A 13,090-nucleotide genomic window follows, 5' to 3' on the forward strand; every position below is an offset into this window, starting at 1 on the left:
CACTAACATTGAGTGGCTGCTGCCAACACACTGACTCAACTCCAGCCACTTTAATAATGGGAATTGATGGGAAATGATGTAAAATATATCACTTGCCACTTTAAACAATGCTACCTAATATAATGTTTACATACCCTACTTTATTCATCTCCTATGTATACGTATATACTGTACTCTATATCATCTACTGCATCTTTATGTAATACATGTATCACTAGCCACTAACTATGCCACTTTGTTTACATACTCATCTCATGTATATACTGTACTCGATACCATCTACTGTATCTTGCCTATGCTGCTCTGTACCATCACTCATTCATATATCTTTATGTACATATTCTTCATCCCCTTACACTTGTGTGTATAAGACAGAAGCTTTGGAATTGTTAGTTAGATTACTTGTTGGTTATTACTGCCTTGTCGGAACTAGAAGCACAAGCATTTCGCTACACTCGCATTAACATCTGCTAACCATGTGTAGGTGACAAATAAAAATTTGATTTGATTGATTTGATTTGATAGCAACGTGCTGGGGAATAGTTACAGGGGAGAGACGGGGGGATGAACGAGACAATCTATGTGCTGGGGCTACAGCTGGGAGAGCATGGTTTTCTCACAGGTCACACAGGGGTTTGACCCTGAAAATGCCAGTGGGTGCGGGACCCAGACGTTTCCAAAAACATTACAGGCAGGGAAAAGAGCTGTGTAGCTGCCAATGGAACACAGTGGATGACAGAACTACCTATATCTGTAACGGTTTTCTTTTGTCGAAGGAGAGGAGGACCAAAATGCAGTGTGGCTATTTAGATTCATGTTTTATGAAAAAAGAACACGAACAGTACAAAAACAATAAACGTAACGAGAAAACCTAAACAGACTATTTTTTTTTTTAATCAAAAATAATTTATTACCTTCAATACCATTCATTCTTTATAACTCCAATAATTTTCATTCATACTCCAATAATGGTATTTTAATTTAACTAAACAAAAACCCCAAACAAAACCTCAGGGGAGCATCTTCCCTCACCGTCATCCTACAAACTACCTTTCCCTATCTCCACGTCCCTCATCTATCCCCTTACAAATCTAAATGACACCCAGCACTAAACCCCCCTTCCACCTCTCCCGAGCAGCATGCTGCCCCCACTTCCTCTCCTCCCTCTTCATCCTCCCCCTCAAATCTCCTTCCATCCTCCTCACTATCCCTTCCACCCCCCACAGCCCCCGTTTAAAGAGATTCATGAGAAGCCAGAGCAGAAACCTGTCCCTATCCATCCCTCTCGCTCTCCCTACACCTCTCTCTAACCTGGCCCACGTCAATACAAAATCCCCCCTTATCAAACCTAACAACCCCTGTGCCCTAGCCCATACTACTCCGACAAAGGCACAGTCCCAAAAGACATGGCGCATAGTCTCCACCCTGCCACAAGAGGATCTTGGACTGGTGGGGGATTGCGCTTATGGAGGCTCAACTAATTCGGGTCCTTGAGCCTGTTGTCCAGACCCCACGCCTGCACTCCCTCCCAGACCACTGCCGAGATGCCCACTACAGGTGCCGGACTCCCTGCCTGTCTGACCTCCTCGTACAGGTGCCTGTGATCTAAACCTACTCGGGCAACTTCAACCTCAGGGTGTGCACGCAGCCACTTGGCCACATGACCAAAGTGCCACGGCAGCTGTTCCACCCGAGGACCCGTGTTAGACCACGCCACTACGCTTCTCGCCTGATACGAGAAGAACACCCACTGGAGGTAACCGGAAGGGTGTATCACTGGATGAGCAAGCTCTGTTAACAAGAAAGAAACAAAAATTGGCGTCCAGCTTGAGGGGGAGATGTGGTACCCCCCTACCTCCCTCCCCGATGAGACAGAGCATGCGTGCCCTGGCGACCCACTCGTACCTGCCACCCCACATGAACTGAAACACAAGCCTCACTAGAGGCCTCCTCAGACAAGCCGGCAATGGGTAGATGTACGCCAAATACAAAAGAGACGGCAACACATCCACCTTTAGGACCAGGACTTTGCCCATAAAAGACAAATACCTAGCCTTCCACATTGCTAGCTTCCTCTGTACCACTGCGATACCCATGTTCCAGTTTAGCGTCGCTGAGCCAGAGGTCTCAAAATGGACCCCGAGAATCCTCAGGACCCCCTCACAGAGAGATAACCCCCCAGGCACATCCGTTCTACCGCGCCATTTCCGAAAAACTTAACGGAAGACTTTGCATGGTTCAGAACCGCTCCCGACGCTCGGGTGAAATCCCCAATGATGGCAAGGGACATTGTCAGGCACGAGTCCTTGCACAGCAGCACGGAAGTGTCGTCGGCGTACTGCGTCATCTTAACACGCAGCCCACCACTTCCAGGGATCAACAAGCCTTCCACCCCTGTGTCTGCCCTAATGGCTGCCCCCAGAAGCTCCATGTACAGAACGAAGAGGAGAGCCGAGAGTGGGCACCCCTGCCTGACCCCAGACGAGGGGTCAAAAACGTCACCCAAGTGACTATTTACACTAACTCGGCACCCCACTCTGACATATAATGTACGAATCCATCCTATGAACTTCTCCCCAAATCCTAATCGACCTAACACTCTGAATAGAAAAGATCTATTCACGAGATCAAAAGCTTTCGCCTGATCTAGCGCTGCTACCATTAAAGGCAGGCCTCTATCTTCAACCCAAGCGATGGAGTCCCTGATTAACTGTAGGTTCCATCTAATAGAGCGGCCCTCTACCCCGCACGTCTGATCCTCATGGACGACGTAGGGAAGGGCTGTACACAACCGGTCTGCTAAAACCTTTGCAAGTAGCTTGTAATCTACGCACAGCATGGTCAATGGCCGCCAGTTGCCAAGGTCTGTTACTTCCCCCTTCTTATATAAAAGTGACAGCACACCAACAGCCATTGATCCCCCCGGGACCCCCGTCTCAAGGATGGCCTTCAAGACTTCGAGGACCACTGGTCCAAGTATACCCCAAAACTTGAGATAAAACTCAGCCGGCAGCCCATCCATCCCAGGCACCTTCCCTTTTCCCATCCTCCTAAGAGCGCTCTCAACCTCTTCTAGTGAGATCTGGGCCTCCATCACTTCTCTAATGTCCTCCAGCAACCGCCTGGACAAGTGTTCTAAAAACACATTTCCCTGCTCTACATCTATTTCCCTTTCCTTAAATAAACCTTGGAAATGATCAGTTGTCACCCTGACCATTTCCTCTGGTTTTCTAACTATACTACCATTTTCTTCCCTAACGCCATGCATTACCTTCCTACTCTGTCTGGCCCTAACCGACTTAAAGAACATAGCAGAACAAGTCTCATTGTGTTCTAGAAAGCCACTATGCGCACGCTCCAGGAAAGCTCGAGCCTTCCGCTCCTGCAACTCCCTGAGCTGCGCCTTTAGGGTTGCAGATCTCTCCCAGTCAAACGACCCGCCGAGGTTGCCTGCCTCGTACTCGAGTTGAATTAACCTTTGTATACGATCCACCTCCCTCCTCTCCTCCCTTTTTTTCCTCTTGCAATACCCTATTATAAAAGCCCTAATCCTCACCTTAACTAATTCCCACCACTCTAACACCCCCTCGCACATGGACCGGAGGCCTTCAAGCCTCCAAAAGAAATTTAAAAAAACGTCAACAAAAGCCTGCTCCTCCAGCACATCCCGAGCTAACTTCCAGTACCCCCTACCAAAGAGGCAAACTGGCGACCCCACCTGCAGGAGCACCCCGTTGTGATCCGAAAAGAAAACAGGCAACAGCCGCCCAGACAACTTACCCAAAGACCTGGGTACAAAAATATAGTCGAGCCTCCGCGCAACCCCCCTGGAGTTGTGCCATGTAGGACCGGCCATTTTCGGAGTAGTGTGCAGGCCACCATCAACCAGACCATGGCAAGCCATTAGCCCGGTGATGGCGCCTGCACTGCTATCCCCCCTATTCCTAAATCTGTATTAAAATCCCCCCCTATCACTAATTTCCTATTTGTGACACACAGGGGCGCCAGACAGTCCACCATCTCCCTCTTGTCTGCCACCACCTGTGGCCCATACACCACCACTAATCTAAATGTACAATCCCTTATCGTGACATCCACCCCTATAACCCTCGCCTGCATCACCACAAAAGAACCCTCCACTTTTACCTCCCTGTGCCCACACAAAATCCCTACCCCTGATGAGTGCACCCCCCCAATACCCCAAACCGACTCCCCCTTGTCCCATTCCCTCTTAAATCTACTAACATCCCCTCTATCCCTCAGGTGAACCTCCTGTAAAAAACAAAAATCAAACCCCACACCCTCCAAATAACTAAAAACCGCCCTTCTCTTAACAAAATCCCTTAAACCCCTTACATTTAAACTAACAAAAGTAAAATTGACCCCATGAAAGAATCAAATAAAACATGTAATACACTCAAATACTAAACCCAGACAGAAAAAAACAAAAACAGGAGACTCACCCGATGGTCCCCTGCTCCATATCTACCGGTGAGAACACCATCCATACTCCCGACGTCTCCCCCTCTTCCTCCATCTCGCCAACCCAGGATGCAGGAATAGTGTTTGGCTCCGGGGTGCCCTGCACCCTGGGTCTACCCCCACTCTCCTCCCCAGTGCTGCAGCTGGTTTGGAAAAAAATAGGGGAGGCTGAGTCCCCAAACAAAAAACTCCCCACCTCCTCCTGTACCCAGTCCTGGGTCTTGTTAGGTGTGTCCCCACCCAACAGAAGTTGAGGGCCTGGGGAAACCAGCAGCAACCCAGAGGTTTCTCCCACCCCCATCGCTCTCTTGGCCATCCCCCCTCTCTCACTGTCGGCCAATCGCACCCTCCTCTTCACTCTCTTCTTTGGTGATGGCGGCAGTGGAGAGATACCACCCCCCCCCCCCCCGCCAGCTCCTCCACCATACCCCTCATCTCTTCCACCAGGGCACTTTCCCCCCACTCCACTTGCTCTTCCACCGTCTCCTTCTCCACCACCCCTCCCTCGCATTCTTCTCTCTCATGCTCCTCCACTCGCTTGCCTTCTTCCGCCGCATTTCCTGGTTCTCCTACTCCCGTGCCTTCCGTTTCCTTCTCTCTTCCATCCGCCGCTTCTTGCTCCTCCTCCTTCCTTGCGACATTCCCCTCTGGGCCTGTACTCTGGTCATGAGGCATGCCTCCTTCCCCTCCTCTTCTTCCCCCATCCCCCGCTCCTGCTCCCCCCCAGCCACAGACGCGTATGACCTCTGACGAGCCGGGCACCCAAGCCACAGGTGTGCTAACGAGCCAAACCCGTGACACGCCTTAGGCTCGTCACAATCCCTCGCCTCGTGCTCCCCAGATCCACAAAATCTGCATTTTCTTGCGCTGCACGAGGCGAAGATGTGGCCATAAGCCATACAGCGCCTGCAAAATGGAGGCTGACGTGTATAAAACAACGTCCCCCTGTCAGCCCCCCGGGAGAACATAGCAGGAGGATGGAGGTAGCCACCATGTCCCTTTGGGTCCTCCCAGAGGAGGGCCTGGAAGCCTCTGCTCCCATTCCAAAACCCAAGGGAGTCTTTGAGGTACCTTGCTGAGGAGATGTTATCCATGTATCTCCCCAGAAAGGCCCTCACCTCTTCGTCCTTAACGTATGGGTTGTAAATGTTGACAGTGACAACCCTAAAATTGTTCCTCGCCAGGCTTGTTATTTCTTAGTGGCACATCGGCCTCTCACCTCCCACTGCTCTTGCCCTTCTCAGGATATCATCGTGTTTCTCCTCTGTATATAGCGCCACGTCGTATGCTCCCTCCAACGAGTTGCCTTGGAAGCAAAACACGTCCTTCACCGTCAGCTTTAGAATCCCCATCAAGATTGTCCTTCCAAAAGTTTCCCATCCTAAAGGCTCCAACTCCTTTTCCTTCCAAGCAAACCGAATCGTGTTGGCCAACCCAATCCCAGGGACCGACCGTGTTCCAGCCTCTTCTCTTCCAAAACAAGGAAAAAAGAAAATCCAAAGTGACTGAGCCTATTCTGGTGCAAACAAACACTGAGACAGGAACAATCACTCACAAAACCCAACACCAAACAGGCTACCTAAATATGGTTCCCAATCAGAGACAATGACTAACACCTGCCTCTGATTGAGAACCATATCAGGCCAGACATAGAAATAGACAAACAAGACATCCAACATATAATGCCCACTCAGATCACACCCTGACCAAACAAAACATAGAAACATACAAAGCAAACTATGGTTAGAGTGTGACAATATCATATCACATCATCTCTAAAAGCACAAAACCTCGCAAAAGGACTAGTTCTGTTTCAGCTAATTTGTGAAGACTTCCAACATGCTTAACATTGGGGACTATGTGAAAAAGTTTTACTTTGATGTGCTTCGTATTACAATTGAAGCATAATCTATACTGAACAAAAATGTAAATGCACATGTAACAATTTCAAGGATTTTACTGAGTTAGAGTTCATAGAAAGAAATAAGTAAATTGAAATAAATTCATTAGGCCCTAATCTATGGATTTCAAATGATTGGCAGGGGCACAGCCATGGGTGGGCCTGGGAGGGCATAGGCACACCCACTTGGGAGCTAGGTCCACCCACTTGGGAGCCAGGCCCAGCTAATCAGAATGAGTTTTTCCCCACAAAAGGGCTTTATGACAGGCAAAAATACTCCTCAGTACCTCCCTTCCCCCTCCTCAGACGCTCCCGCAGGTGAAGAAGCTGGATGTGGGGGTCCTGGGCTGGTGTAGTTACACGTGGTCTGTAGTTGTGAGGCCAGTTGGATGTACTGCCAAATTCTATACAAATTATGTTGGTCGAGGAAGGATAAGTGCACCTGTGTAATCAGCTTCAGAACAACACTTTTTTTTTATTATTTTACCTTTATTTAACTAGGCAAGTCAGTTAAGAACAAATTCTTATTTTCCATGATGGCCTAGTGGGTTAATTGCCTTGTTCAAGGGCAGAACAACAGATTTTTACCTTGTCAGCTCGGGGATTCGAGCCACTAGGCTACCTGCTGCCACTTTGTGTTTATATTTTGGTTCAGTATATGTGTTTTAAACTAAACGTTTTGTTTGAGTTATGATGATAAGAAAAAATATGGCATCCCTTCAGAATCAGGCAGACAGGGCACAGTGTTGGCACAGAGGGCATACTGTATATCTATTCAAATCATGTCAACAAAAAAACAAAAGCATCCATCCATACCTTCAGAGCCGCATTTCTATTTATCATCACCATTTCACATTATAGGTAAACAATAAACACTAATTGAAGACTATTTGCAGGCCAATGTTGAAGAGGTGGATAGTAATCTGGCCTTGTTCTCAGGTGACTTCTCTGTCTCTTGTCTCTGATCCCCAGGGACTCTCATTCAAAGGGGTAGTATGGATGAGACTTCAAGCTGAAGAACAGAAACATGTCAGGGTAGGAGCAGTTGTTCTCTACATGTTATTATTGATGTATTAAGTATTTGATTAAGGAAGCGTTGAACCTGTCTTACGAGTCGATGATGCAGCTCTTCCAGCCTCTATTCAGTCCTCTCAGTGCCGACATGTCCTCCTCAGTCAGAGAGAAGTCAAAGATCTGCAGGCAACACACTTTCTTTTTGACTGTTTATTGTACCATTGACACATTTGATTTATGCTAGTGAGTAATGTATGTGAAAGTTCAGTTAATAACTAAATATGTAAACCAAGACATTGATTTGACATTGATCAAACTAGCCCTAAGACTGAATACTATATCAGTCAAAGTCATATTGCTCAAACTGAACTTGATATGAACTCATGGTATGATTGAGCAAGAGCTACATGTAGTACAAATGAGTAAATATAATCTATATTGGGTCAGAGAGAGAGTTCACCTTAGTGTTTTCCAGAATGTGATTGGGTTTCACACTTTTGGGGATCACTGCAATACCCTGCTGCACATGGTACCTCAGCAGTACCTGAAACACACACACATAGTCCTTAGATGCAGAGCCCAGATACACACACACACACACTAGATGTGTGTTTCTACTGAACTATCTAGTCTAACCTGAGCAGGGCTCCGTCGGTGCTTCTTAGCCACGTCTCCTACCACAGGGTCTTCCAGCAGCTTCTCAGGATCAGTGTCTCCACAGTGACTGTAGGAAGTATTGACACAGTCAACTTTTGGAACATAGGGAGGGATGTTTACTCGGCCAACCGTGGGGTCAATAGTGCAGAACAGAGCAATATAGTGCAGGATCATAGTCCAGTCGCTAATGTCTACATGTTATTGTCAGGAGGACTCACAATTCTTTGGGTCTTCCAGGGGAACCTAAGGGGCTGTAGGCAGTGAGGGTGATGTTGCGAGACTTGCAGAACTCCACCAGGTCAGACTGGACCAGGTAGGGATGCAGCTCCACCTAAAGGAGCGGAGGGAGAGATATAATGAGATTACAGTTGTAAGAACGCTCTTTCGGCTGTTATCCATTCTTGTCTACTACCCTCTGACCCAGTAGCGACACCCACACACTCTTTCAGAATGGTAAACACACCCGTTTGCACATGTAGTGTCCATGCATAAACACAGTTAACTGTGTATTGCACTGGTTGAGCTGGTTAAAGGAGTGAAATATGTTTGTGACACAGGAGGTTGGTGGCACATTAATTGGGGAGTATGGGCTCATAGTACTGGCTGGAATGAAATGAATGGAATGGTATCGAATTCATCAAACACATTCCATGAACTCCATTCCAGCCATTATTATGAGCTGTCCTCCCCTCAGTAGCCTCCTGTGGTTTGTGAGGTACTCAGGGTTTCATAATAGTGTATTTGAAATAGCTAAAGTTGCAGTGTAAAGCCTTGAAGAACCTGGTTGACTGCAGGGGGAACCTTGGCCACAGAGAGCAGTCTCTCCAGCTGGAGGACATTGAAGTTGGACACGCCAATGCTCTTCACTTTCCCTGACGCCTGCAAGGCCTCCATCCCCTACATCACATAGCAGACATTACAGCACAGGCACAGTAATACACCACACTTCAAGATACCAAAAATAGACCACGAAAAAATACAAATAATTTTGTTGTTAGGGGACAGTATAATGATGTTGATGAAGAGGAGATGATAGTGTTTTAACCTTCCACACGTCCAGATAGTCAATGTCAGTGGTGAGAATTTCACCATCTCTCATAGGGAAGAGCTCATCATCCACTTTCTGGAAGGAATGAAAAAGATACAGTGCATTCGGAAAGTATTCAGACCCCTTGACTTTTTCCACATTTTGTTACGTTACGGCCTTATTCTAAAATGGATTCAATTGTTTTTCCCCCTCATCAATCTACACACAATACCCCATAATGACAAAGCAAAAACAGGTTTTTAGAAATTTTAGCAAATGTATAAAACTAAAAAAACTGAAATTTCACATTTACATAAGTAATCAGACCCTTTACTCAGTACTTTGTTGAAGCACCTTTGGCAGCGATTACAGCCTTGAGTCTTTTTGGGTTTGACGCTACAATATTGGTACGCCTGTATTTGGGGAGTTTCTCCTATTCTTCTCTGCAGATCCTTTCAAGCTCTGTCAGGTTGGATGGGGAGCATCGCTGCACAGCTATTTTCAGGTCTCTCCAGGGATGTTCGATTGGGTTCAAGTCCGGGCTCTGGCTGGGCCACTCAAGGACATTCAGAGACTTGTCCTGAAGCCACTCCTGCGTTTACTTGGCTGTGTGCTTAGGGTTGTTGTACTGTTGGAATGTGAACCTACACCCCAGTCTGAGGTCCTGAACGCCCTGGAGCAGGTTTTCATCGAGGATCCCTCTGTATTTTGCTCCGTTCATCTTTCCCTCGATCCTGACAAGTCTCCCAGTCCCTGCCGCTGAAAAACATCCCCACAGCTTGATGCTGCCACAACCATGCTTCACTGTAGGGGTGGTGCCATGTTTCCTCCAGATGTGACGCTTGGCATTCAGGCCAAAGAGTTCAATATTGGTTTCATCAGACCAGAGAATCCTTTTTCTCATTGTCTGAGAGTCCTTTAGGTGCCTTTTGGCAAACTCCAAGCTGGCTGTCATGTGACTTTTACTGAGGAGTGGCTTCCATCTGACCACTCTACCATAAAGACCTCATTGGTGGAGTGCTGCAGAGATGGTTTTCCTCATGGAAGGCTCTCCCATCTCCACAGAGGAACTATGGAGCTCTTTCAGAGTGAACAGGTTCTTGGTCACCTCGCTGTTACCCCGATTGCTCAGTTTGGTTCAAAACTTCTTCCATTTAAGAATGATGGAGGCCACTGTGTTCTTGGGGACCTTCAATGCTGCAGAAATGTGTTGGTACCCTTCCCCAGATCTGTGCCTCAACACAATCCTTTATCAGAGCTCTATGGAAAATCCCTTCGACCTCATGGTTTGGTTTTTGCTCTGACATGCGCTGTCAACTGTGGGATCTTATATAGACAGGTGTGTGCCTTTCCAAATCATGTCCAATCAATTGAATTTACCACAGTTGGACGCCAATGAAGTTGTAGAAACATCTTAAGAATGGTCAATGGAAACAGGATGCACCTGAGCTCAATTTCGAGTCTCATATCAAAGGGTCTGAATACTTATGTAAATAAGGTTTTTCTGTTTTTTATTTTTAATACATTTGCAAAAAATAAAAAATAACCTGTTTTTGCTTTGTGAGTATGGGGTATTGTGTTTCGATTGATGAGGGGAAAAATATATTTTTAGAAATTTTAGAATAAGGCTGCAACATAACAAAATGTGGAAAAAGGGAAGGGATCTGAATACTTTCCAAATGCACTGTATGTGAAAGTAAACCGAGATTTATTGTTGAAATGTCAAGAACTGGATCAGAAGAGTCCATTAGTCCCTGTATCATTCATGTGACTATTTGTGCCAGTGTCAGTGTCAGTGTGAACTGTAAGCCCACCTTCAGTCCTACAGGGAAGTGCATCAGATACAGGTCCAGATAGTCCAGCTGCAGGTCACTCAGGGACTTGTTTAGACACAATGGGATGTCATGGGTCGCATGGTGTGTACTCCACAACTACACACAAAGAAGTGGTCACAGGTCTATTCAGCAACACAACACAATGATATAGCAAATCATCCATGAATACAGAGAAGAGCCCTTAGATAGAAACCAGTTCTGCTTCCAAGTCAGTACATATGTCAACTGAGTACCAGGTTGTTTTTGGGAGGTTTTCTGAAAAATCACTTAGTCAATATGACGTAACTTTTTTTAGTGTTACGTAATAGACATTGACCAATAAAACTAGTGGATATATCAACAAATACTCCACAGTAGAGGTCTTCACGTGTCCTCCCAAACCCAAATACCAGAGACCAGCCCAGGGACTCGAGCAGATCTGGGTCCAAAATGTATACTTTCCCCTCGGGTTTGGGTCAGGTCCTGTTTGATTGTCATCGGTTCTCAGGTCTATGTAACTACAGCTGATAGACCCGAGTGGACCCGAATGGACCCGATCATGGCTCTGCACAGCATATAGCATATTAATTTTACGCTAATAAGGTGAATATATTGACTTATAGAAGGCCTAGCCAACATATAAATACCTATTCATTAACCAGAAGAGCAACTTGGCTGATAAACATAATTTTCTTGTCACTAGGGTTCAATCGGTTCTGGTCTAGGTTGGTTGTTGTTGGGTCCATATGGGTTCGGGTCTGAATACCCCATTTATTTTATGATCGGGTCTATTCGGGTCCTGGTCTGATTGTCCTCGTGTACGTTCGGCTCCGGTTCCACTTTTTGGACCCGAGAAGATCTCTACTCTACAGGCAAAATTCATATCAGATTATATGTATTTGAACTTTGTATTGGACCAAAAGATCAAAGGGCAAGCTCATGTCCACCTGGAACAGTGACAGCCAGCCCACATAAACACTCAGCCGCAGCACCCACCTTACTGACGACGTACATGTCTTGTCGTTGGATGATGCCTTGCTGCATCTTGGAGAGGAGGGCCTTGCTGATCTCGACCTCATTGCGGTAGCTGTAGGCTGTGTCTATGTGACGGTAACCAGCAGCTATGGCAGCTTCCACCGCACTTTGACACACTGCTGCTGAACTGCTTGACTGAACAACACAAAGACACCGTAATGACCATTTAACCCACTGTGTAATAACAGCAATCACCACTGTAATAACATACACCTTTCATACCTAGAGAATAATACATAGACACTATATATACTGAGATTTTGAGATAACCTTCAATGTTTGGTTGAGGTAGGGAGTGGGAGTGGGAGAGAGAGAAAGAGAGAGCAAGAAAGAGAGAGAGAGTACCTTCCATGTTCCCAAACCCAGCAGGGGCATGCGTGTGCCATCATTCAGCTCTACTGTCCGAACAACACTGGTGCTCACCTCCATGTGGTGGGTTAAAATAGCATAGAAAGACAGGAAGAGCCTTGTGACAGGGACTTGTGACTTATCCTTCCTCTTTACCAACTACTTTGTTACCCACATACCCTTCTATTTCTACCTCTCTCTCTCTCTCTCTCTCTCTTGCGTCCTTCCTTATCTTTCTAGTTAATCATTGAACTATGTAAGAAGTACTTCACCACAATTGTGTATTTATGTGTACACTAAGTAACTGAGGGCTGTTGTAAAGACTCAGGGGAGGAAGGAGAATGTTGTAAAGGTCACTTTCTTCAGACAGGAAATACTGTAGGCCTAGACAACAGGGTCCTCGTGTCCTCATGTGTACACTATATCTGCACTGTGAGATTTATGTGATATTATACCAAAGTGTACATTTTAAACTTGAAGTGTTTGATGACGCAATGCAAATACATTCAGACATGCAAGTCCTGGATGCAGTCCAAATAATGTGTCCTTGTTGAATCTGCTCAGCAACGTCCCAGACTGCAATACACACATCCTACAGTAGGATGTGCTATAGTGTCAGCAATGAATGGTTTCATGCTACAGTCAGTCATCAAAACAGTTTTTTGTTTTATTTTTTACAAATGAGCTGTAGAAGCATACCATTGAACCATACCATTGTGTGGAGTTAGACTGATAAATGTATCTGTGTGTAGTATGAGTAAAAGTATTCCATTGTAATATTCATTATTTGTGAGGACGTTTGTTTTCTTTCTT

The 13,090-nt window shown here is 46.2% G+C and overlaps 1 protein-coding gene across 2 annotated transcripts; it reads right to left on the reverse strand.

Moving 5' to 3' along the window:
• Nucleotides 1-6,850: 6,850 nt before the first annotated feature.
• Nucleotides 6,851-12,457, reverse strand: zgc:56622 (uncharacterized protein LOC326033 homolog). Of its 2 annotated transcripts, none has more exons than XM_064952039.1 (10): nt 12,275-12,457; nt 11,891-12,064; nt 10,895-11,011; nt 9,099-9,176; nt 8,834-8,950; nt 8,272-8,384; nt 8,033-8,120; nt 7,857-7,940; nt 7,485-7,576; nt 6,851-7,394 (listed from the first exon to the last, which is right to left on the reverse strand). In XM_064952039.1, exons 1-9 carry the CDS (start codon nt 12,356-12,358, stop codon nt 7,490-7,492), a joined length of 942 nt encoding a protein of 313 aa, XP_064808111.1. In that variant the 5' UTR covers nt 12,359-12,457; the 3' UTR covers nt 6,851-7,394; nt 7,485-7,489. The 2 variants fall into 2 exon arrangements, with proteins under 2 accessions (XP_064808111.1, XP_064808110.1); XM_064952038.1 differs by having other exon boundaries at nt 7,494-7,576; nt 12,275-12,456.
• Nucleotides 12,458-13,090: the final 633 nt, after the last annotated feature.

This window comes from Oncorhynchus masou, chromosome 31 (assembly GCF_036934945.1).
Source record: "Oncorhynchus masou masou isolate Uvic2021 chromosome 31, UVic_Omas_1.1, whole genome shotgun sequence".
NCBI lineage: Eukaryota > Metazoa > Chordata > Actinopteri > Salmoniformes > Salmonidae > Oncorhynchus > Oncorhynchus masou.